Source organism: Cygnus atratus, chromosome 8 (genome assembly GCF_013377495.2).
Source record: "Cygnus atratus isolate AKBS03 ecotype Queensland, Australia chromosome 8, CAtr_DNAZoo_HiC_assembly, whole genome shotgun sequence".
Taxonomy (NCBI): domain Eukaryota; kingdom Metazoa; phylum Chordata; class Aves; order Anseriformes; family Anatidae; genus Cygnus; species Cygnus atratus.
Window position 1 is genome coordinate 1229552 of NC_066369.1, and position 25584 is coordinate 1255135.

Sequence of the window (25584 nt, forward strand, 5' to 3'; positions counted from 1 at the left end):
TAAAGATCTAGCACAATAACCACCAGGTAGAGAACATCTTAACAATTTCAGGAAGTTTCAAATAAAGGCCCTACAATATCCTTTGCTAAAAATCAGCAAACCCTGACACCTAGTCCTTCCACCTATAGTCAGAATGAAACTTATCACCACCCACACTGGAGCTGATGGAGTCACCTCTTTTCACCCTGTAAGGACAGAAAAATTAAAGTACCTCATAAGATTTCCTCTGGGTATGCTCTGCTCCTGCGACTGCATGCTGGATTTACCAAGGCTCAGTCTTTTTGCAGTTTCTGTTTTTCCTGCAGGTATACCTTGCTCTTTTTGTCGGACTGGAGTTACACCATACTTTTCTTCTAGACATCTGAGAGGTACAGTCCTGTTGATAGGCTGAAAAATAATTGCTCCACTCTGCTTTGATATTGGTGTGCGATTCCCAACATAGAATCTAACTAAGCCAGGGATACTGTCAAAACTTTCAAGTTCAAACTGATACTGAACACGGCAGTAGGCTTCATTGAATCTTAGAACTGTTCTGTTGATTTTAAAATGCTGAGAGGTATTTTTCCACTGACAGGTAAGAACAAAGTTCCCAGGACTGGAAAGAGAATCTCTGATCAGAAAATCTCCATCCCTCTGAACTAGGCCTTCTGCCACCTTTAAGGAAAAAGAACATAGAAGAAATGCTTTAAGAATAAGGAAGGAAATAGTCGACCACCATCACCAAACAACAAAATATTCTTATACATAGAACTTAATTTGGCTGCTCTGGCAGGACAAAGCCAGAAAATATAAAGCAAAGCATAAAGCATGGTAGAGGAATGTCTCTGATTCTAAAATTACAAGCTCATCCCACAGTATCTGGAAGGACTCCATGGAAAATGCCCAGCAGCCAGAAGCATGACCCACTTTTACATATATAAATTTCTTCTAGTTTGCTAATAGAGTTTAAAGAATCTGAATATACAGTCACACAAGAGTTTAGAAGTCATTACTACAGGACCCCGGGAACTGTCCTTTCATTGTTACCTTAATGACAAGCTTTCATTTTTTATTCTTCATGAATGCTGCATAAAACTAGGAGGAGTCAGAAAAATCTGTTTTTCTGTTTTAAGTTAGTCCTTTGCATTTGATAAACTGTGCATCTAACAGTAAGTTGAAAATGTGGCTGCTGTGCAGGCTCTCATTATGTACACCAAGGGCAGCAGGCAGCTTGAAGCTCTGGTGAGAGCTGGGTAGGAGGGAAGCCTGCAGGGGGAGCTCCAGGTGCCGTTGCAAGCTAAGCTCCAATACAACGACAGCTTCACATATTTCTAACTATAATCGATCAAAATGAAGTTATCGAATAGATTTTTTTTTTCCCTCCCCAAACTTTGATACACAATAAAGAAAACAAACAAGAACACTTGGTTCAGTACAGTGATATCAGTGTGTCTGAACAATACTTGGGGATAGCATTCTGATATAAAGTTTAAATTCCATTTCTGTCTTTATTCAGTGCATGAAAATCCTGAAATATTTATATCTTCCACCAGTGTCTGCCCTGAATCCTTCATCAACCTCATTTTACACCAAGTGGTGATAAATATAGCTTTCACACTAAGAAGGCATTACGTTTCTACTAAATTAACGGAGGTATCACAGATGTGTGTAGTACTTTAGTGCAAAATTCTATAAAAGCTCAAAGCACTCTTGGCAACACAAAGATGAGAAATCACATACCTGTCGAGGAATACGTCCATGGTACCAGGCATGGCTACGCAAGTCTTCACTACTTAACTGCAGTTCTTCCTCTAACTCCTTCTTCAGTTTTTCCGGGCTGTTGTCCGTAACTTGCCGCTCCTTAGAAAACTGCAATAAAAGATTAAAAGCTTCAACTGTGCCAAGTTTAGTCATTAACATTTTACCTAGGTTATAACTTCCATCACATGATCTGCACTAACCCACTGGAATGCAGGTGGCTGCTTTTAGCAGGCTGGCCTGGCTTCAGTATCTACGCTGTATTTTGCAAAATCCAGCATTTAGTGAGATAACATGATTGTTATACACTGCACAAAACGCAGCAGTGTTCTTTCTCTATACCAAGCTAATAATGACACACCTGCAAAGTCACTTTTCTTACTTTCTCTTCCCAGTAAGAATTTTAACTGTACTCCACTCAAAAAGTGGAGTTGGACCCCAATTCCCTACTTCAATATCCTTTCTCCTCTTCAAATTTCCATTTTAAATCCTGATTCTTTTTTTTTCTCCTTTTTATATCCTTTTGGCCCATCCAATTAAAAACATTCCACATTCAATATTTCTCTTGCACTAAAAATAACTTGACTCTACCAAAGTAAATTTTCACCATTAACGGGCTTACTTCTAAGGGTCACTAAATCTGCACGCCCAAGATGTTTCCCTTCTTAAGGGAAAAAAGCTCTTGTTGCCCCCTATCCCCAAAAGCACAAGATCTACATGGAGATCTCTCTATCACTACTATAAAACTACCGTAAGATTTTCTGGAAAATTTCCATCTTCATCTCTTTGAGTACAGTTTCCATGCTGGAACGCTCCCATCAGGGCTCATTAGTGCTTCCTTCCTGTGGATGCAGTGCTACTGCTAGTAAGGTCAGGTGCAGTATTTTCTCTAGAGATCTGTCAAGTACACTTTCATAAGCACTTAGTGGAGGAAAAGTTTTTGGACTTCCTTACATCCTCTCAATGGTCAGGGACTCCCACCCACCTTCAATGTTACTGAAGAGAATTAGAATAGTTCAGATGGAAAGGACCTGCAAAGACCAAGTCCAACTGCCTGACCACTTCAGGGCTAACCAAAAGTTAAAGCATGCTACTGAGGGCATTGTCCAAATGCCTCTTGAACACTGACAGGCGTGGGGCATCCACCACCTAAGAAACCTGTTCCAGCATTTGACCACCCTGATGGTACTGTGTGCAGAACTGCACACAATATTCAAGGTGAGACCACTCCAGTGCTAAATACAGTGGGAGGATCACCTCTTTTGACCGACTGGCTATGCTATGCTTAATGCACCCCAAAAGCAATTTGCCCTCTGTGCTGCCAGGGCACACTGAGAGGTACTCAGCAGACACATGCTAGTGGCAGGCAACATGCTGCTATATTGATCAAAGAATCAGAGTATGCTCCCCATTAAAGGAAAGTAATAATAATAAGATAATTAAAAAAGAGAGAGTGACATAGGCCTCCAGTGGGAAGGTAGATTAAAATGCAGCAGTTTCCCCATGGCATCACACTTTTTATCTTGGCTGTGGATATGAGCTACAGCTTACAGATTCCCTTCCCTGACACTGATGTAAACATGCAATGCATTACTTAAAAAAGAACTGAGGAAGCCATTGCTCACCCACCAATCCTATTTTTCCCATGAACACTGCTCTCTATAGTGTTTTCCTCTTGGTGTTGAATATTCCTAGCACCAACTGTAGGAGCAGGTGGCATACATTTAGCACCACTTTCAACAATCCTCCCTGCAATTTTAAGTAGACTGAATTACAACGGTTTACTAGACAGCAGATTTTTGGTGGAATAATGCCAGAAGAGGCATTCTGCTGCCAAGGCTATTTAAACATGCCGAGAGGCCTGAGAAATTCTGAGATAAATTCTAGTTCACTCTACTTCTCTCTGATTTTCTCAGAGAAGATGAAGGCAGATTTTTTTTTTTTAAATTACTATTATTATTATTATTATTATTATTAGGATAAGCTCAAATGAGTGTAGTATCTTACACACAAAGAAAAAAGATAAAAACAATCTGGTACAGGATCACTTTTCACTAATTTTGCTTCTGTGAACTGCAACAGGGTGGTCCATGCAAATTTTCAACAAGGAATAAATCCTTTGTGCTCTGGTACAGTCAAGGCCTTTCACCAATTCCTCCCAACCCTTTCAAGGAAGAAAAGTCTGTGCTGGAACAAACCACACCACATGACCTTCACAGCAAGCAATTTTTCAAAAACAAAACAAAAACACATGGCCAACATCAAGAGATGAAGGTGCTGGGTGTAGAATGAGTCATGCAAGACACTGTGGTGAGGATTCAGATCTAAAAACATATCAAAGTATCAAAACATAGTCAAGTAAAGTCAATAATCCCCCTCCCCACTCCAAACTTCTGTGAGCTGTCAGGCTAACGTAGCTGAAAAAAGAACCAGTGGCACATGCCTGCCACCTTTGATTTCCCAACTCAAATGGCTGGCTACCCAGTTGGCTGGCATTGATTCCAGAATTAACAGCCATTTCACTGTCACATTATACGGAGTTACAGAAAGCATTATAGCATTTACACAAGCTGAGGGGGTAAAGGTAGAGCATACAAACTTAAGAGTAGAATTTTCAAGAGCACCTGAGCCACCCCATTTCCATGGAAGTGTCTAAAAAACTTTCCAAGTCCCCTCTCCAATCTATAAACAATAGGATTCAGTTGTAATGTTACACATATCTTTTACATTCATAGCCATGTATTTTGCTGACTTTCTCAAAGGAACTACTACTTATAGATGAACTGTACTTATTACAAAAATAGTATTTGAAAGCTATTTTTGACTGAATAACTGAATAGAGATACTAAAACAAAACAAAACTGGTTTAGCAAATTGTTAGCATAATTCCCAAAGCATCTCACTGTATCTCAGTGGTAGACAAAGCTATTGTAAGTGGAACACACTACAGCATACAAATGCAATAACTGTGTTTGCTTAGGCGAACTACCCAAGAGAAAAAGCAGTAGGTTTTTGCATATCGACTGATTTCATCCATTGTACTGATATAAATTATCTTAAAAACAAACAAACAAACAACAACAAAAAAACAGGCTGATCCAAGCTACATCTGAATTTCAAAACCAGCATAGAAACCTAGAATTTCTGGTGGTTGAATGGGTATTTCACTACTCCAGTGAATGTAATGAGACATATTACACTTGAATTACATCTAGCAACACAACATGAAAAGCGTGTAAGGAATCCAAACCAACTAAATTGTTAACATTCACAATTACTCATTTGTTAAAAATCACTCCACCACTCTGAGCATACTCTGATTGCCAGAGGTCAGACATCTCCTGAGATGAAGCAACTACACTGAAGTAACCCTTATGCAACTCTGAACGTAGTGAAGAACTCCTGCAGCTAGCACACATCCCAAAATACGCAGGGGACAAACTGCATAATAGGTAAGCAAGTTTAGTGATACCATGTCTTCCTGGACAGTTTCTTTGTTTGAGAGACTTATTTCTCATATAAGTTCAGTATGTTAAAAGAAAAGTGTGAACGATAAATTGTCAGTAATCATACCAGCCTATGCCTTTCTATTCCAAAGGCTATATACCCAAGGCCGCCTGTCCTGCAAGAATGTCTGCACACACTCAACTTCACATCACACTCAAAATCAGCTCAGGAATAGCCTACGCAATCGTGTTAGTCTGTAAGCAAGGAGGAGAGTCAGCTTAGAACAGCATAGTTAGCTATTTCAACAGACTTACATTTTAAAAGAAAAGGTGATTTATTCTGTGCAATGTGATGCAGATACTGCAGCCTCATTTCTCAATAGGTCACAAAACCTGAATGTTAATGGACAGTAATGGCATGATGTGCATTTTCACTAACTTCATAGCAATAAACCATTTAGTATTATGTCCTCAGTTGATGTCTTTCTCTAAGAGGCTTTGTTGGCTCCCTCCCAATGACAGAAAGAAAACTGAATTTGCATTTGAAGCCTGAGAGTGAAGTGGATGGTAAAAAGAAATTAACAAGAAAAAAAATCTAGGGCAAAAAATTAAAGACTTCAGTATATTCTGCAACAAAACACAGCTAAGGCAAAACAGGGAAGTTGCCAGTCTATGTATGTCAAGACTTCCAAATAGTAACAACCCTGTCAGAAGTCTTTGGAACATATAAGCAAATTAAATGCAGGTCTCTTTTCAGATACAGACACTTTCATTGACCTACAAAGAGCTCCCTGTAAGAGGTGCTTTCCAGAACTTCTTGTTCACATTTTAGTTGCAATTATTTCAGTCCTGGTGCTAGTTTAAAACATTCCCACCATGCTGTTTTTTTTGTTTGTTTTTTAAACAGATCTCTGTAAGAAAAATAATAAGTATCTCTCAATGCAGTATTATTAACCTTAATGAAAAAGCCCTCAATCCTACTTACATAGCTGATGGAAAACCCAGAGAGCTAAGAGTTTGGAGATGGAAAAAAAAGTCCAATCAATACAATTATTTTAGGGGTTTTAATAAATGCCACAGAAGTTGATTATATTACACAAAGTACTTCTACTTCACGGCCATTACATCTGTAAAAGCACAGCCTGCTTTTAGTTTAACAATGTCATCTTGGTGTTTCATAAGATTTTACATTTTTTCAGGCAAGTATTAGCCCAGAGGACTGAAAACTGTAAAATAAAGTTTAGAGAAGTCAAACATAAAAATACAGTCTTGTTGCGTGTAAATTTAGAGAGGACTTGACCTACCACAATATGCTCTACCTGTGACACCTCTGAACCCATTTAAGGAAATCTATAATAATCTGTTGTTCATGCATCCAAAATGTTATTTCCATTTGAGTAGGGTACTCACCAAAGGAAACTTGATGTATCAAGCTTGTGTCAATCATCCTAGCTGAATCTACCTCACTAGATTAGAATAATTTTTACTTGTGCTGAACAGTCTACTGTATGAGTTTAGAGGTAAACAAAATAAAAGTCCCACAGTTATTTCTGTTCCCTAGTGGCACTGGATTCTTTCTCCAGTTCCTATCTGCATCAACGCCAATGAAATACATGTACCAGTGGACTACTGAAGTAGCTGAGAGGAGAATCACATGGTTTTCTACATATATCCCTGAAGCTGTATCTTATGCATTCAGCTTTCCTGGCTTACCTCAATTAATAACCAAAAATGACAGACAAGCATAATGTAAGTAGAGGATGGCCTAGACAGAAAGAAAACATCTTAATTTCTCTCTGACGTGATTAAGAGTTGTTTTTATTTATTTTTAAACAGTTTTAATTATGAAGGGAAGAACTTTACTACCTAGACACAATTTGAAAGCGGTTCAAAATCTGTCATTTTGGACCTGTATCATGTCCTTCATTTCTGATAACAAGGGATTTCACATCACCTCTCCCTGTATCCTCCTGGCAAAGCATTATTTAGTCAAAGCACAGCTAAGGACTGTTACAGATACCTTACTAATGGTGGCTGCATTTTCATACAAACTCAATTATTTCCTGGTGCTTTGCACAGCTCTGCCAGATGGTATTTAAAGTAGCCCAACAGGCAGCCTTGGAAGCACATGATTTTCAGTTGCCTTGAAGGTTTTGAAAACAAACAAGAAAAAGAAAAGCAGAAGCAGAGAGAAAAAAGAAAAAGCAGGGATAAGTGAGAACAGCTCTGTGGAAATGACAGTGTGACCTGATTGAGGAAGTAAGTCAAGCCAGCACCTTTACTAAACTTTTAATAAATAAACTAGATCTTTCTAAAAACAGATCTATGATAGGTTTCTCCCGAATACATCTTTTCTCCAACACTGGAGGCCTGCTACTTTTGCTTAAGAGCACCATGAAGTCTGATCTACAACTTCCTCTTGTAATATCTAAAAAAATAAAACTAAAAATTCACTTTCAAAATAGTGAAATTTTAAAGAAATTCTTCAATTTCCAAACCACTAGAGAGCAAACCTTAATCATCTTGATCATACAGAAAATGAACACGTTCAAGTTCCAATTCTGAAATAAAACATATGTCACTGCAGAAATCCCTGAAGTCTCTAACCCTGGACTCTTGTGATCTTGATCAGACTGCATGTCTGGCACTATGATTACAAGCATTTTAAAATATGCAGTTATATACATTTATAAGATGTTTTGATTTTATTTATAAGTACAATGTATTTTATTTCATTTAAAACTCTACTAATCAGCCACAAGAAACAGCAGAGTTGAACTTGGCATTTAGAAGAATACCCATGCAGAACCAGACTCTCAATCTTTGCTTAAAAACAGTCTTGTTGGTCCTTATCTTTTCCTGGCCAGTGACTTATTATTATTATTTTGTACAAGAGCTTACAAAGGGATGAGAATACAAAGATAAAGTTATTTCACAAATATTTTTTGAGAAAGTACTAACAGAAAAAAGGTAGTTTTTCAATTCAGTAAAACATTTTCTGATTACCTTGGACATTTTAAACAACTGTGGCAATGTTCTTCACAGGGGCAGTTTTCTCTAACCTTCCAGACCGCACAAAGTTCATGCAGGACTATAACAAGTGCTATGTTAAGTAATGGGAGGTGCAAAACAGACGATAAAGGTCTCCTTGCATACATGACTGTCAATTTCTGCAGGATTTTATTTTTATATTCTAGTGACTTAACTGGTTGAGACATAGGCACAGCAAAAGTTTATGTATTATTTGTTCTAAGACATACAAGAGAAGTCTAGAACTAACCAGAGCCCTGAATTAATATAGGAGAATGGCAGCTTTGAAACCACAACATTTCTCTGTGGTTGTTTAGATATAAGCTGACAACTTTTGAGGTTACTGATGAAGATATAAAAAAACCACCATGACAATTTCCATCATAACTGCCATGGCTCTTTAAAATCAAATAAACTCCATTCTGTGCATGTCCTCAGTCTGCCATTATAAACAGCATAATGTAACCTGCCTGACATTCACAGAAAGTAGCCATTCTTTCTTAACTAGTAAATGAGGTATTTGTTTGGGAGGAGGGCAATAAAAAAGGCTTTTAGTACAGGCTTTTAATTCAGTCTAATGTCAACTGAAGGCAAGAGAAAGAATTCCAGTGGACTCTGGATCTACCTTCCACTACAAAACTACACTTATAAAAACTCCTTAATTTTCTAGGTGACGACATTCAGAGCTAGGAGGACAGCTTCATTTCCAGAACATGGATCCCGAGAAATCCTGAGTTTAGAGTTAGTCAAATCCTAATCTCATCACTCAGCGGCCCTGGGGATTTTTCTACCAAATCTAAAGGATTTTAGAAGTTGATTACTTATTTTGTTTTAATCTGAAAAATACCTAAACAAAATGTACTACCAAGAAGTTAAATGCAATCCACTGGAGAATGTTCCCATAGCAGTGAACAAGAACCCCTTACAGAGGAACAATGGTCCCTTTACTATCTATATATGTATGAAAGAGAGCATATCGCAGTGAAAAATGGAAAAAAGAGACACACTGTAAGACTCACCAAAAACTCAAACCCTACAGCAAGACAGTGAGGAGTCCAGGAAGCTACACAAAGTTTCATGCCATTTTGATAAGTCAGTCTTTCCCATCTGGCCCTCTCCAACATCAACAAATTTAACATCAAAAGGCAGACCCATAATGCTGGGTGGTGATGACTCGTAAACTCATGTTATCAAGCCCAACTGCCTCCATGTGCAAGCTGAAACTGGATACACAAAGCCCAAGGATGCCAGTGAAACAGATTTAGACCATCACATACTGAAGAAATATTAATTAAGATCTACTATCTATGAAAAGAGTTTGCAATTCATCCAGGATAAGAGATGGCACTTGTAATAAGTAGTTGCTTATAAAAGGCTTCTTACCCATGCCACATTCATAGCATTAGTACATTGCCCAGCAGTGAGACAGATCAGCATGCTTGAAGTTTTAAAACTTGGCAGTTCCAATAATTTGAGTGGCTTTCCCCTTTTGCACAGACAGCTTCAGCTGAGGGTGAATCACAGCAGAGAATTAAGAATTAAAATATCTGAACATCACAGAATCACGGAATGGCTTGGGTTGGAAAGGACCTTAAAAACCACCCAGTTCCAACCTCTGCCCTAGGCAGGGATGCCACCCACTACATTAGGTTGACCAGGGCCCAATCCAACCTGGCCTTAAAGACATCAAGGTCTTTCTTTCCAATCATGATGGCCAAACTAGCTAGAAAAGCAACAACAAAAATAGTAACTAACTAACTAAAATTTATTATGGCAAACATACCATTATTTACACCACTTCATTTTTAAAACACTGTTTATCACTGATTTATTCTTAACTCCCAAAAAAGGCAATATTTTGGCTTCAAAGTGGTGTAAAGTCACAATTTATCATTCTCTCTCCATAGTTCCACCCCCACACCCCAAACAGAAACCTTAAGCCTTAAAGACTCATTATTTTCCTGAAATACAGAAGCTGACCTTAACTGTAAACAGGTATTAAAAACAAATGGGATTGTAAAAGGTACCGACACATCACGAGTGAAGAATATGTTGATCCAAGCTGAGATCTTCTGCACTGATTATTGTATTTTCTATTAATGTACGGGGAACTAAACCAAACTTCTTGAGATCCTAATTTCACATGCTAGAAGTACAGTGAAATGCAAGTACTCAAGTGCTGAACTTTTTCCTGTGCTGTGAAAGAGCACAAGGAACCCTTGAGCATGGCCACATACCACTTTCAATTAAGTCAGATAATGTAGTTATAATGAATTTATCTTGATGCAGTAAAAAAAAATCTCTCAGATATAGCTGCTGACTTTAACATACTTATTTATAGATCAATTTGATATTTCATTACATGAATACTCCCTATTAGAACAAAGAATTAATCTCACCTAATTACACAAACTGATTTTGCTTGAAGTGGTAGGTTTCCACAAATTAAGACAACTTACGCCAAGTTGTTCATACAGTCCTAGGCACTTTGGCACTTAATAGAACAGACATCATTTGGCCTCAAGGTGAGAGCCTTACTTGACTTTACCACCAGCTGTTTCTATACCCACAACCATTTTCTCTTAAACAAATGCACCCCAGTTTCCTACCAAAGGACTTCTTAAAATAGCAGTTCATCGGATTCATCTAATGCTAAATCTGCATTCTGGAACACATGCACTCAAATCTATTTTAAATGCTGCAAATCTCTTTAAATAGAACCTTATTTTTGAAAGAGTCTAGCTGTATTTTCTTTTCTGCATAAAAGGTTTTATTTTTTACCATCCATACTGCAAACACTATTAATGTTTCAGTTTCTTTGGAGACCATATAGATTAGACCAAATGGAAAGTTGCTATGACAACACCACCGTTATTTTAGGTATTAGGAATTCATGCCAAGTTAAACAAAGGGCATGCATGGTCAAGAACAACAGTTTTATAACTGTTCTGACAACCAACAATAAAACCCAATCTCATTTTTGAAGTTTTAGAACAAAATTTTAAGCCTTGTGTTTGAAATTCTAAAGAAAATGAAAATTACAATAACAGGACAGCATCTCTAGCTCTCCATTCTGATGATAACTTCTGGTATTTGTCACAGTCAAAGAGAAGACAGTCTGATAAAAGTCACTTTTTCGGCATGCCCAGAAGACTGATCCCCACTTCCCACTTTCAGAAAGGGACAGTTAGAAGGCTGAATCGCTGGGCATCAGAGAGGTGAGGAATGGTTGTTCCCAATCTGTAAGTGCCTCCATCAAAAGTTGAAAGACTACAGGCTACAAGACAGCAACCGTAACATCCTTCCTCGTTGTAGGCGTGCCAGAAAAAACATACACATTAGACAGTAACTTAAAGAGCTGACCATAATTCAAAGAACCATTCAAGCATAAATCTTAAATAAAAAGATTTAGAAGTTTAGGTGTAGCTCACAGATACTCAAAAGTAATCACCTAAAAAGTAAAAAAAACCTAAGTCACCTAAAAGTAAATCTACCTGATTACAGTACAATTACCCCCTTCTGTTCTGAATGTTTAAAAAGACTTGATCTTTGCATGCATATAGTGTGCATTTTGTTCACTTTAATTTTAAAAGTTCTGAAATATAAGGTCAAGTCCAAAATTGTCTAAAGGGTTTTTAAAAACAGCTTCTGAGCAAAGTTGCCTGTGTTTTCAATAAGCAGGTGAAAAAGACAGGGAACCAAGTGATCTGATTCACATTCTGAAAGCTTGAAACTTTGTTAAAATTCTTTTCAACAAGTCCAAAACCAGAGCATTTTTATACTTGCAGTTTCAACATGAAGACAGCCAGCTTCAGGCTCATAAAACTGAAAGCTGTTTAAGCTTCTCTCTGAGATAATGGTGCATTGTGTTCTTTAGAACAGAAACACACTGCATCCATCCATCATATAAACACTTCTGAACAGAAGCTAAGAGCATTACAGACTAGCATACTGTTTATTTACTGTTATTGAAACAGGGCACCTACCTTGACTCTGATAATAGATTTACGATGATAAAAGCAGCAAAGTGCTGCAATCAGCATTTGAAAAACATTATAATCCTTTGACATTTTCAGTTCTTCTGCTTGTGTGTCCTCAAGACTGAAGATGAATGGTCACTACTTGTAGTTTTCAGAGGTTTAGCAAGCTCTTTAGTATGACCACTGCCTGCCAGTGCTGCTACACCCCCTGCTCACATATCAGTCTGGGACGCTTTCCACAGCTGAAGCTGATACTATCAATTCAGTCACCACTGTCATTCTTGCTTTCAGCATGCCATACAGTGTGTGCCAGAATCCTCATGTGATCTGTTCCACTCACCCAGTGAAATCCTAGCTCCTCTATCTTGGTATCCCCTGGCTCAGAGCTGCATTTAAGGCACCAGCTCAAGGCAAACTTCTCGATGAGATACAGAACCTGACTGTCTCCCTGTGCTGATAAAACCTTAATCAGTTGCTCCAGCCCAGTCATGCAATATTTTTATCTGCATCATCAATAACACCTCCAAACACATAAAAGAGATAACCGAAGAGAAAAAGCAGTTGATTAGTGTTTGACAACTGTTGTTCATCATACTTGAATAAGATTTACATCCTTAGAGCTTCAGTAACCAAGGAAAACGGTAAATCTGTTCATTTTTAATTAGGAAGTTTCTGGCACCTAGTCCTTGTAAAAAAAAAAAAAAAGAATAAAAAAATAGCAAGAAACCAAGACTGCCAACATGGTCAGTATTAGTGGAGTAACCAAGGTACCATTAGTAGGTACAGCTAACACCTGACAGCTTTAGCTTGATGATAGTTCCATGGGATTGTGCAATTTGCTAGAGAAAGAAAAGATTAAAGACAATCTGCTTTGACAAAGTAAAAATGAACACCAAAACAAAATAAAAACAAGTTATATTTACACCTCTGATTTTATTCTCTTGGATACCATGCTCACACATGGAGATCACCTGCAAGATTGAGACTGTTAGTATATTTCATCTATAATTTTCAATGTCTTTGTGCTGTGGAAAAGAGAACTAAAAACCGCGTAACAGTTTCTTCTGTTCCATGCTTCTAATCTTCCTGTCTCACATTCTGCATTCCAGTGACATTCCAGAATTTATGCATCACAGTATCCTTCTCCAAGGATACAACTTGATCACAGATTGTCTATGGAATGAGATGGGCACATTTCTGCACTGCCTGCTTAAACAGCATTCTTTTCATCCAGGTGAAACCTCAACTGTTCAGCTGTGTCTCGGATTTCTTACTCCTACCAAGTTGCAGAGACTACATAGTTTAGTTCAAGCATAATTTGTGTAGTTCTTCTATAGCTGCAAAATGTTTTTTAATCCATTTCTCCATTTAACGTATGGCCTGTTGACCAAAGGCAACTTGTTCAGAATATTTTACATGGTTAATAAAGCATCATATTCTATTTTTTTCCATTGCCACTAGTAGAGAACAAGAATAAAAACTGCATTTATCACACATACCCTCAAAAAAAAAGATGCTGGCGCTGTCTTGTAGATTCTAGTAGAAGCGAATTTCACCCAAATGTATGAAAAGCTTGTGGAATTCATTGACAGAAGATACCACTAGAGAAAAGGGACCAGCAAACCAAAAATAACTGTTCAAATAATAACACACTACATTTTTTATTTCAGTAATTTTAAGAAGTTTTATTTCATTCAAGATTAACTAGCGATTCATTAAAATTTGTCTTAGAACTTCAGTGTGCAGACTGAGGTGCCAAGAAATTAAGTTAAATCAATGCAGCATTGGTTCTCACAACTTTGCACTCATTCTACCTCTTCTGCTTTAACAATGGTATTAAGCACACCTACTCTGATGTGCTTCATTTAGGAAATAGACGAGGCCATCTACTTTCTGCAGTCCAAGCAGCTTGTATTTTAACTTCAAAAGACAACTTTTGCTGTGAAGTGTGCAATCAAAAGTGAGTTTTCTTGGTTTGGAGGTAGTTTCTACCAACAGAAAACAAGAGGAGAGGGTATGAAAAGCTCTGAGAACAAAAACTCCCCACAAGAGGAAAGAAAGAGTTAACAAATTCCCAGGTTATGCAGTCAGTGGATAGCTTACTGACTGGTAAACCACTGATCAGCAAAGTACCTGCCCTCCACACCTCAATGACCTCTCAAGAACTAAGCCAAAAAAGGGAAATAACTTGCCTAGTTATAATAGCACTTACAGCGAACACCTCACCTCCAAAGCAGCCTGATTAGGAGATGTGAAGGAAACAAAATGCACTGGATTAAGTGTTGCAAGAAGGCCTGTAACACTTAAAGAGAAACTTTGAAAGTATCAGTCATTTATAAACTGGATGGTAGCAAAAAATCCGGAAGTCATAGATGTTTCAGACCTCAGTTTAGGAAAGAGTAAATCCCAAGGAGTGGTTAAAAGGAAGAGCTACTTGTCTTTTTCATCAGCAACAAATATAACCCATAATTAGGAGGGCATATATATTAAACGTTTATGGATGTCCTCAGATATTACCTTGCAAAGCAATACTTCCCACCTAATAATAGAGTACCTCCTTCCCACATTGATCGAACAATGTGAAATGTCCTCAGTGCCCGCATCAAGCAATGGGACTTGGCACATAAACCAAGCAGCAGCACTGAGCAAAGACTTAAAATGCGCGCTGCCTTTCAAAGCAAGGGGAATGGAGAGCCCATTCAAACAGAAAATGTAACCCCAGTCTTGAAACCAAGAAAAAGGAAGCATGATGTGTGAAGTTCCCTTACCCTGTTTGACCACCAAATGTTTGCAGGTAACTAGCACCAAATTAAGCAATATAACCGGAATGTTCATAAAATTAGTCACACTACATGGCTCAGTGCAGGAGATGTTATGCCCATGACTCTTTTGAGGAAAGGAAAACTCTCTAGAATGAAAGAAAATGGACTCAAAAGTGATTACCTTGACAAGAAAAAGGATAGAAGATAGCTCAGAAAAGAAGCTGGCAATGACGACTTTGAATACAGAGTCCTACTTATAGCTGGGGAGAAGAAACACCTCAAAGTAGTCTGACAGACTGAAAAAAGGAATGAGTAAATAAAACACTAAACGTGAAAGTAACCTCCTTTTCTCTCTGTTCTATGATGCAGTGTATTTTAATATACTTTAAGTTCTTTTTCCACTTTGAGGAAATCCTTAAGATTGCTTTAGAGAAGAGATCAAAAGATACTCTGAAGAATTCCAACGACGAAAGCCTTGACTGTGACTGTGTCTGGACATTTTTGGTACTATGGGAGGACATACCAAAGACGGTATTTCTGAAAGAATCTTCACAAAGAAATTCTTATAGTAAAATCCTAATCCAATTTATAGAAGAGGAAAAACACATACACAAAAAGGGAAGTGAAATTCAAGGATGCATCCTTGAATTTTTATTATATAGCATTTCTACTATGTAATGATGACAAGAAAGTATTAGGAATCAGTGCACAATACAAGTAACTCAAAACCATTCCAGGTGATGAAAAGAGCTATTAGGATGAGTAAGTTATTTTGGCAACAGAAGCTAAATGGTTTAGCAATGAAAAGTAAGGCGGGTTACCTTTGCTCCAAAAAGAATCAGAAATCAGTTTGAAAAAGGAGAGGTGCTTGCAGGGGGGGATTTATTATGACTTGGCAATGAATAAACCTACACTAGAATTCAGACAAAAGTTCTCAGTCATCGTAAGAATTAAAAAAATAGATTTCCAAAGAATTGAAGGCTGAAGCGACAGTTCTAATACAGTTCATCATGAAGCGATCTATTGAAAGGAAAAAAAAAGAAACAACCCCCAGATCCCAACAACAGCATGATACGGTACTTCTGACAACAGAGAGGATGCAATATCCTTTACGTACTTGTGCTTTCCTTCTTTATCAAGCCCTAGACTGCAAATCCAACCACTGTTGTGGTTCACTAGTTAATGCACACATTTCCCCAGGCCTTGATGACTTTACGTGTACATTCATGTCTTTCAGAAAGACCTACTAGTTTTGCAACTTCTTGTGTGACTCATTTACCTAGGGAAACTCAGTGGTATAGTTTTAATGGTCTAGCTCGAATGATACAATTCCTGACAGAGTTCCTTCACCTGAAACAGCACATAAAAAAAAACAAGCAAGACAAAGAATTTTTTTTTTTTTTTTTTTTTTTTTTTTACATATGAATCATCTTCCCAAACCTTTTCAACAGGACCTGGATTCCCCCTCTAGTATTTTCCATACTGAAAGCATTGGGACTGAATGAGCATCTTCAACTGACTACCTTGCTTGTAGGCACAATCTCTTTGCTTCAATGAGACTAGCACAGCTCAATCTGGAAAGTAAATTTGGCCTAATGTGTACTCAATGTGGGCGTACCTATTTTTCATTTGAAAGGCTTGTTACTAAGCAGCAGTAAAAAAAGTTTTACATCCACTGCTCAACCCAAACTGTACTGCATAAATTACAAATTAAAGAATAAAAAAATTATGTATGGTGTGGGAATGCCAGAAACAATGAAATTAACCCTTAAAAATAATACTGTACAATTTTATACAGCAGCTGTTTTTTGTTTGTTTGTTTTTAAATCAATAGTATAACCAGCAGGAAAGAGTGCTTTATTTAGATAGCGAATCTATTTTTTTAAGCAAAACTAATAGGATTTTTTTTAATAAAGGTTACACAAGCTCTGCACATATAGTTCAATGAATAGATGATGCATTCTTAAGAATGCATGACTGAGAGTCAGAACTGGAACCTTCATATGACACTGTGATACATCACTATGAAAATTAAGACTACTGGAAGAAAGTAGTACACAAGAAACCTCTGGGTAATGGTAAAATAATTCTTGCACTGTTGGCTACCACGGAGCTCTTTCACCCAGCATGATTATGAACAGCCTTCAGGCTGCTCCAAATTACACTTAATTTATATCTAGTAAATATTGACTCAGAGGAGCTAAGGATGGTTCAGCCATTTCCACTCTCCTGTTCTGCAACCTTTTGCTGGTACTTTGGGTTGACTGCACGAGAAATAAACTGTTTCATGCACCTAAGAAACAGCAAACGTGATCTTTCTGCTAAGTCAACCTATCAATGCATTTCTAATACTTTCCAACATCAGTAGATCAATTATCATATCAGATTCCTTTCTTTGTTTTCAAAGATTCTTGCCAAGAATCTTAAAATATCTGAAAATACCTTCATTTGTTTCTAAGGATGGCTGGCTAGAGTGCTTTTGATAGGTAAGTTTATTAAGAAAGTCTTTCTAAACTCATAGAACTTAAGGACACAAATTTAAGGACACTTGATCACATTCTGTATCAGGTTCCTAATAGTTCAACAGGAAGAGAAATTAAGGTGTCTCTCCTGATCCCATCTGTATTATTTATAAAGCCTGTAGAGTTATTTAGGGAGTTTCGTGATCTGGTTTAAATTACACTTATTCAGCACTGCAGATTGGGACTGTTCTCCTGACACACCTAAACTGTCTCCAGCCCCATTCACAGCACATTGCATATGCAAGAGCTTGAAGTATTCACATTGGATAGTGCAAACCTGTTCTGGGGGAATCCTTTTAGGCTGCTTTAATCTTATACATTAAATGAGACAGAATGTAGGAATCATTTCTCTTGAGGTTTTGGGCTTCTTTTTCTCTCATCACAAAACCAACCAAAGATTTCTTTGGCTTCAAAGTTGCAAGTGGCTCAAGTAATGCAACCGAACTCTGTAAAAATACAAATACTTGAAAGCTCACAAGCAGTCTGAAGTTATCAGAACAGTCTGCGGAGCTAAAAAAAAGTTATTTCCATAGAATCATAAAGGTTGGAAAATACCATCGAGATCATCTGCTCCAAACAGCACTCATATTCACGGGTGTACTTATAATTCACACATAGAGTTATGATTCTTGATTTCATATTACAGAGAAATAATTTTAGACTAAACTAAACACAATGGAATTGGTGACTTGCCACTGTTAGATGGTGCTACATCGACAAATCACCTAAGCATTTAAATCAGCCCAACAATATCCAGTGGAATACATGCAATGCTACATTAGATTTCTTTCCACTAAGTGAAAGTAAACAATCCACCCAGAAAGTCAACTATAAACGAGAGAAGAAAATGGTGTACAGTACAAGGGTTAACAGCATAAATCCGATCTGATGCAGCAGGCAGCCAATCCAGAGCATGCCGCTCACTGGCGCTGGACTCATGTCACCATACGGCATACAGCACCTCCTGCTTGCACAGTGCGTGGGACTAGTGACGACATATGGCAGGCACCTCCTGACTGCACAGTGCACGCGCACAATCTAACAAGGGTTGTGAGCACCTATTGCTATAAAATGGCATCCATAAGGTTGTAATAAGGTATAATATGAATAAAATTTTAAAGAGAAAAAACAAATCAAAGCATGGAGATCCTAAGATTGGAACATTCTTCATTTAGTATGTATGATTTCTCTCTATAACTAATTATTTGTTCTTTTGATGAAAGAAAAAGTCAGGAAACAGAGGATACAACTGCCAAACAAGTTGTCCACACAAACAGCATCTTCACAATGCCCACTACTGTTTAGTCTTAGTACTTAGTCATTAGGACATGGCCTAGCATCCCTAACCAAACTTCTGTGGGGGATGCCTCCAAATACAAGTAGTGCCCAACTGCTTACAGCTGAACACTTTTTAAATTGTAGAATATGTGGGAGAAAAGGGATGACAACACAGTTCAAAAACACTGCTTACTTTTATTTGTCCTTAACTGTCTACAGGTACTGTAATGTCCCACCACCCAGCTCAGGTCGTACCACTCCTGTGATACGTCTTACTGGAACTGACTCTTTCATGTCCTTCCTCTAACCTCACTTCCTGCAGGCTGCTGGTGCAGCTCCTGATAATAAAGCAATAGATAGAGCTGTAGTTGTAATTACATTTGTTTGCATTGCAAGGGTGTGGTACAGGAGAGGTCAGCAAAACTCCTTCCTTCTATTGCAGTTCTGTAAGGTCTGTAGCTGTTGTACAGTAAGAGTAAGAACATGGAGTTTGCATCTATTTAGCATTCAGTGTTGAAATCTCTTTAGAAATATGATTTATCTAAAAATACAGATTGGAAACTGGAAGAAATAGGTGCCCAACCTCCTGAAGAGCTTCCTACTGGGTCCTAAGGCGCACTTTAAGATATCCAAATACCTTTGAAAAACCTGGTCTTTTATTAATAACATGCAAACTTTTCAGACGTCTGACAATAGGCATAGTTTGTCTTACAGCCATCTATTAAGAGGCCACCAGCCAGTTTTATATAACTTATCAAAAACTAGTCTATATACGCTTGAGCTCCATCTACTGTCTGCCAACTTGTGTACAAACATGAAGCTATTTTGTAATGCCTCACCTGTTATTTTTTCAATTTATTCCTTGTATTGGAATAAAAATAAATAAATAAATAAATTTGAAAAGGCGTAAATTTACTTTTTTTTTCAGAATTAGTTCCAAACTTCTGGCTCATATTTTCTTCTCTTTTTAGCCAACATAACTGTCATTAGCCTAACTTCAGCTTTACTTGACACAGTACAGTTCTCTTGCATATAAAAAGGACCCATTTAATGCAATCGCTAGCTGCAGATTTCTTCTTCTGAAAATCTCTCCAGTCCTATCAAAATAAAGTGTTTATCTGAGATTTACTCCAATTTCAACTGTAACTCAAAAAAATAATTATATACACATATATTTTACTTTGCCGAGGGGAGGCACCTTAAAATCAACCTTCTATTGAAAACTCCCAAATATCCAAGAATACTTCCCTTTTATAGAAGGAGGGGTTTTGGTTGTGTAACACTTAAAAATTAAATCCACAAGTCATTTGGGCTCTGCTGGAGCTCAGTTTTTCAAATTCTTTAGCAGCATGTATGAGTTTGGAAAGGCCTGTTTCCCTCACACATTTTTGCGTAATACACTTTGATGAAATTGAAACAAAAGCAGCAAGCTCACCTCAGTTCATATGCTCCCTTTCAACATTTTCCTAATGGAAAGATTTGAGGGCAAGGAGGCAAATGACCTCAGCGTATTCTAGATAGCCAACATAACATTATATTCTCTCATTCACATAGGTGCTTAGTTTCTAATAGTATTTGACATACAAAAACCACAATCAGCAAATCCTGCTCCTCTGAGAACACAAATTAATAGATGGTATCTCTACTGAAATATACTTCTAATGTTCCTTCTGCTGCCTTCTCTACAGGCCAACCTATAGCCAAACAGTATGTCAAAAAGAGGCAAGATTGTACAGACATGCACAATATACCAGTCTTACCCTAATTAGTTTCTATAAACAAAGCTCCGAGAGATTAGGAGCTTCACCTCCATACACTTTGTCAGGAAGAGTACCTGAAATGCTCTTTAATAATTTGACTTCAACAAGCTATATACTCACTCCCCCTTGTGGTTTATGTATTTATATATGTTTAAAAATCAACTTAAGTCGGGTGCCACTATGAAGGAGTTAAATATAAACATTTTCATGTGCCAATCAGCCTTTGCTATTAGCCCACCCACAAGATAATGAAAAGGACCCAATCACATCTATAACTGTCATCTTCAAAGCACAGTTCCTGTGGAACAATACTGAAAACCCAAAATGAAAAGCATTCTGCACAAAGGACACAGCTCAGTAACAGTTAAGAACAGATCAGCACTAAAGATGGCAGACTGCAATCAGGTCTCTCTTCTGTTCTGCAGAGTTCAAATATCTCACATGAAAAGGATTAAATTTTATCTGCACTCATACCATTTATATATGTATACACCTATTAACACAGATATATAAAAGACTACTGTAAGTTATAAGAATTCCAGCTGATGCCAACACACAGCAAGACACCTTTTTCTTCTTGTGTCAATAGACACAAGTGTTTGTACAGAAATTGAAAATGGAAAGAAAACTAAACCCGCTTTACAACTATGTTTAGTTTTATGTTCTCCGCTCAAATCTTCAAACACTTTTTATCATGCACAGGGTTGCTCTTACCAAGAATACTTAAAATGTACACTGCAGTTGAGGTAGGAGAAATTAGACACAGTGGAAGTATGATTCTGCACGTTTCTTTCTTCCCCATGGGAAGCACTTCTGTGGGAAATAGCATGCTCTTTTTTAGCAAGTAAGCGAATACAGTGCCTACTGCAGTGTAACGGATTGGGTACGGGATTACACAGGAAAGCACTGTTTTTTCCAGAAATGATCCGTCCCTTCAACAACCACGATATCTGACAGAGGTATGCAGTAACTCCATTTGCAATGAAAATGAATCACAAATCAAGAAGAACTAGACAATGTCTTAAAAGTAAAAAAAAACACCCATTTTTCCCCCTTTCTTTGAAACATAAATAATCTTCATCACCTACTACTATTTCTTTTCACTGACACTATCATTTTGACTTGGGGATAACATAAATAGCAATCTGTAACTGTCAGCATTTGAAGGCCATAGGCATTAATATTTTGGAGAAAGTTTTTTTCACTTAAATCCAAGTTTCACATGATCTCTAGAGACAAAATAAAATTATTCATAATATGAAAGCTAGGCTTTTCTCTGCACCTCAAAATTTCTGGCCAACCTGTCAGATTCAGGTTTTTCCAGTTGACATTTCTCATCTGTGAACATGGCTCGATAATAGTCATTGATCTAACAAAGATACTGAAAAGATCAACTAAGTGTCTACTGGCACCAGAAAAAATAGTGCAGTGTAATTTTATAGATGGTTTTCTACTCAAAGCTTATTGCAATATCAGTGCATTCAGTAGCTTGCGATGACTCCAGAACAGACATAATTTAAGAGTTAATGAGTGATAATATTCAAGTACTAGAATACGGACGTCAACAGGGTCAAATTTATAATGAGAGGCTAAATGTAAGGTTAATCTTTAGCATGCTATTAGAGAGAATGTATGCTGCAAAAAGACCTATCAATATTTTAGATTTACCAAAGCACACTAGGCACTACAAAAGCTGTTCCACATGCAAAATACCCTAAACTCTATTTCAGCATCAGGGAAAGGGAATGCAAGAGCCACTGCTAAAAGACTTCACAATAAAGGCCAGAAAAATTAGAAAGTCACTATCCACTTGACTAAATTCATAAGGATTATCATCCAAAATGAAAAAATAAAATAAAATCCCTGCTCTCAGTATGCTAAAACAAACAAAAACACCACCACCACAACAAAACCCAGATCTTAAGAGCTAATCAGGTCATTCAAGAATTGGGGGTTGGGAAAGAACAAAAAGCCCCAGACATTAACAGGCTAACTTAGGAATCACCCTACTAGGGAAACATGAACTAGGACAGCAGACTGACAAGAGCATTGCCTTGCATAGCTGTAGAATCACCATTCCTGCATATTTACTGGAAACACGATCTTAAATTTTATTCATCACTTTGTACCCAAAAGACTATGGACTTGCTGACTCAGCCATCTTTTCAGACAGTAACCTGTTGGGTCAAACAAATCTCAACATTGGAAAGTATTGAAGCTTGGGTGTAATTATGGATAACTGCTCTATCAAATGAAACAAGTTTTCATTAATTTCAAATATATGGGAGCAAGATTCTCATAATGATTTTAGGGCAATTAACTACTTAAGAGCTGCTGAATTTCAATTACGTATACAACTCCTAAAGTCTTTTTTGAAAAATTTCTGGGCTGCTGAACAGATTAGAACATCTGTTATAACAATGTCAGTGACACTCTCATACAGAATTTCTCAAAAATTTTTATGATATAAGAGGAAGCATAGATGGTGGAAATCTTTCTTCCTCATTCTTTGCCTCTGTAGAAAAATAAACGGAGTTTTTATTACTATGAAAGTTATAATAAATTATGAAAATTCTGATTTTTAGTAGCCATCTCGATTAAAATACAGGTACGGTGTTTTTTTCCAGCAGAGGGCAGCGTATAACTATCAGTTAAGTCAGCAAGCCTCAAAAAATTAAGGATTTTTTGCACTGTGAGGTAGATAAATTTATATATTTAACATTAGATTAGATCTAACAGTTTCTTAACTTTCTGAATTACATGATTTATATACAAGAGGTAACTGCCGTGGAGTGATGTTTGTGAAGCATAAGCTCCTACTAGGTAGAGAAACATGGAAAAATGTAAATGTCTTAGTAAAACATCATTGAGACCAATGCCAAGGTCAAGCCAACGATCTTGAAGTTGGATACCAATCCCATAGCGACAAAGCAATATGTAAAGTCAAACTTAACTGTATGGGCATACTCCATTTTTCCTTGCTGAAATACTCACCTGATACTTCTACCTTCTGCAATGCTGTTGCCACTATTGCAGTTGCAAAAAGGAAAAAAAAAAAGACTTACAGAGTCAAAAAGAACATTTGGTGCCTTAGTGTTAGTCAATCCTCCAAGCTCAGATACTTAATGTCTAACAGTCAGACAACTCAGAAACCCAACAAACTTTCCATTCACAAGTCACAACTTGCATCTCAATAGACAAGTCTCTACAGGAGAGTGATACACAGAGGCTCATAAACAGGTATACACTGTACTTGGCAAGTTTTCCAGTGGGGGGATTTCTTTAATATATTTCCATGTCTAAAAAAGGCTTCTTGCAATGCAATCTCAAATGTGATCAGGAAGAACTCTTTCCCAAACTGCAAATACGTGTTATGCTGACAAGGATTTTTTTCTAAACCTTCCCAAATGTACATATACACAAACAAACTTCCCTTTTGACAGTACTCCTCCCAGGTTATCTTCTTGGAACAGCCATTAGAATGATGAGGGTCAAATGCCGCCACGTGTGATTGACATCAACCATATGACGAATTTGTGCAATACAAACTGTGCATCAATAAACCTCATCATGGGATCCAAGTTCCCTGCAGTTGAATTAAACCCACAAAGTACTGTCCTATCTTGCAAAACTAGATATAACCAACACATTGGAATGTCACCAACATTTTATTTTTAGTTGCGTTCACTAAAGCTGTCACAAATGGCAATATGATCTTTGACAGCTTGCTTTATAAAAAAAATCAAGGAGTAAAACTAGGGAAAAATGAACACTATGGTGCTGAGAAACATGTATCATTCAGTAGAACATCACAAGGGAATGGCATTTTTCTGCAGCTGTAGCTTCCTTAAACCAGTGACAGTTGATTTTCAAATATGAATCTAAATATAAACTTGCCTCATGACCATGCTCAGCAGACAATCAGTCATAAATTCTGTAATTCTTCTTGTAATGGATTAAAATACATTTCCAAAATCTCAGGCCTTAATAATATTCTGATGAGTATTTCTGTAATTATTAGCACTTTTCCACGGGAAATACTTAAAAGATTTCCATAAAACGAAGAGAGAAATCTGTTTCTTTCTTTCTGCTGTGATACAGTTTTAATGACTATAGTGCAGACTTCTGTCTAGAAGATCCTAAAGTATTTACAGCGCATAGGAATGGAACAGAAAGCTATCTTCAGTTCACACAAATTTGATCAAAACAACTCTCAAGAAGTTCTCCAACACACTCAAAGCTGCCAGCACTTGATCCTTTCTCCCCTGCAGGAGACTGTTCTGTGGATGCATAGACTCACGGTGTGGGAGAAACCTGCTGAGACTACCAATGGATCTATTATTTGGCTCATAAAACTTGTAAAAATCTCACAGAATGTACAACGTGCTATTGTGTCTGTAAATCTTTTTCATGACTTAGTTAGCAGCCTGACTCAAAGCAGTCTGGCCTGTTTTTGCTTCTACCATAAAAGGGTTTTTGAAAGAGCCATTTAACTGTGACCATGGTTTCAGCAACGCTGTGAAGACAAAGGAAGGGTTGAAGTCATACAGACACTTCAGTACTCAGACTCCAGCAAATCAGTGCATTTTTTTCCTTAGAACTTGCTTTTGCATAATTAGGTCTCTTTGTATACTGAATGAACTAATACATCAACATTCAAGATGCAGAAAACTGCCATTTGTGAGCTGTACTCTAGATTCAAGTATTTGAAACCACAGCACATCTATAGACAGCAGCCTATAAAAGAACATCTTCAGAGGATTAATTTTATAATCATGCCTTTTCTATCTTGTATCTTGAACAGAATAGAGAAGGAAAAATAATTTATTTTGCCTTTCCTCCAGCCAGAGCATATCTAAATGCAAGGAACTATTCATATTACTTCTTGTCACCAGATTCTAGCAAGGTAAAAGTTTGCATAAAGAGAAAATTGATACAACTGGCTTCTGAGTTTACCATCAGTCTCTCTGCCCTTTGTAGCAGTGTCTGCATGTAGTCACTACTGCCATGATAAGCACTATGATATTCTTTCCACTGTGAAACAGAGCACATTGAATCAGAAGATAACC

General features: G+C 37.4%; 1 protein-coding gene across 1 annotated transcript in view; it reads right to left on the bottom strand.

Annotated features, from left to right (window-relative positions):
* BCAR3 (BCAR3 adaptor protein, NSP family member) overlaps window positions 1-25584 on the bottom strand; it is a 54659-nt gene that overhangs the window by 10470 nt on the left and 18605 nt on the right. The window contains 2 exon segments of the mRNA XM_050712211.1: window positions 212-654; window positions 1720-1848. Of these exon segments, the coding sequence (XP_050568168.1) occupies window positions 212-654; window positions 1720-1848 (572 nt within the window).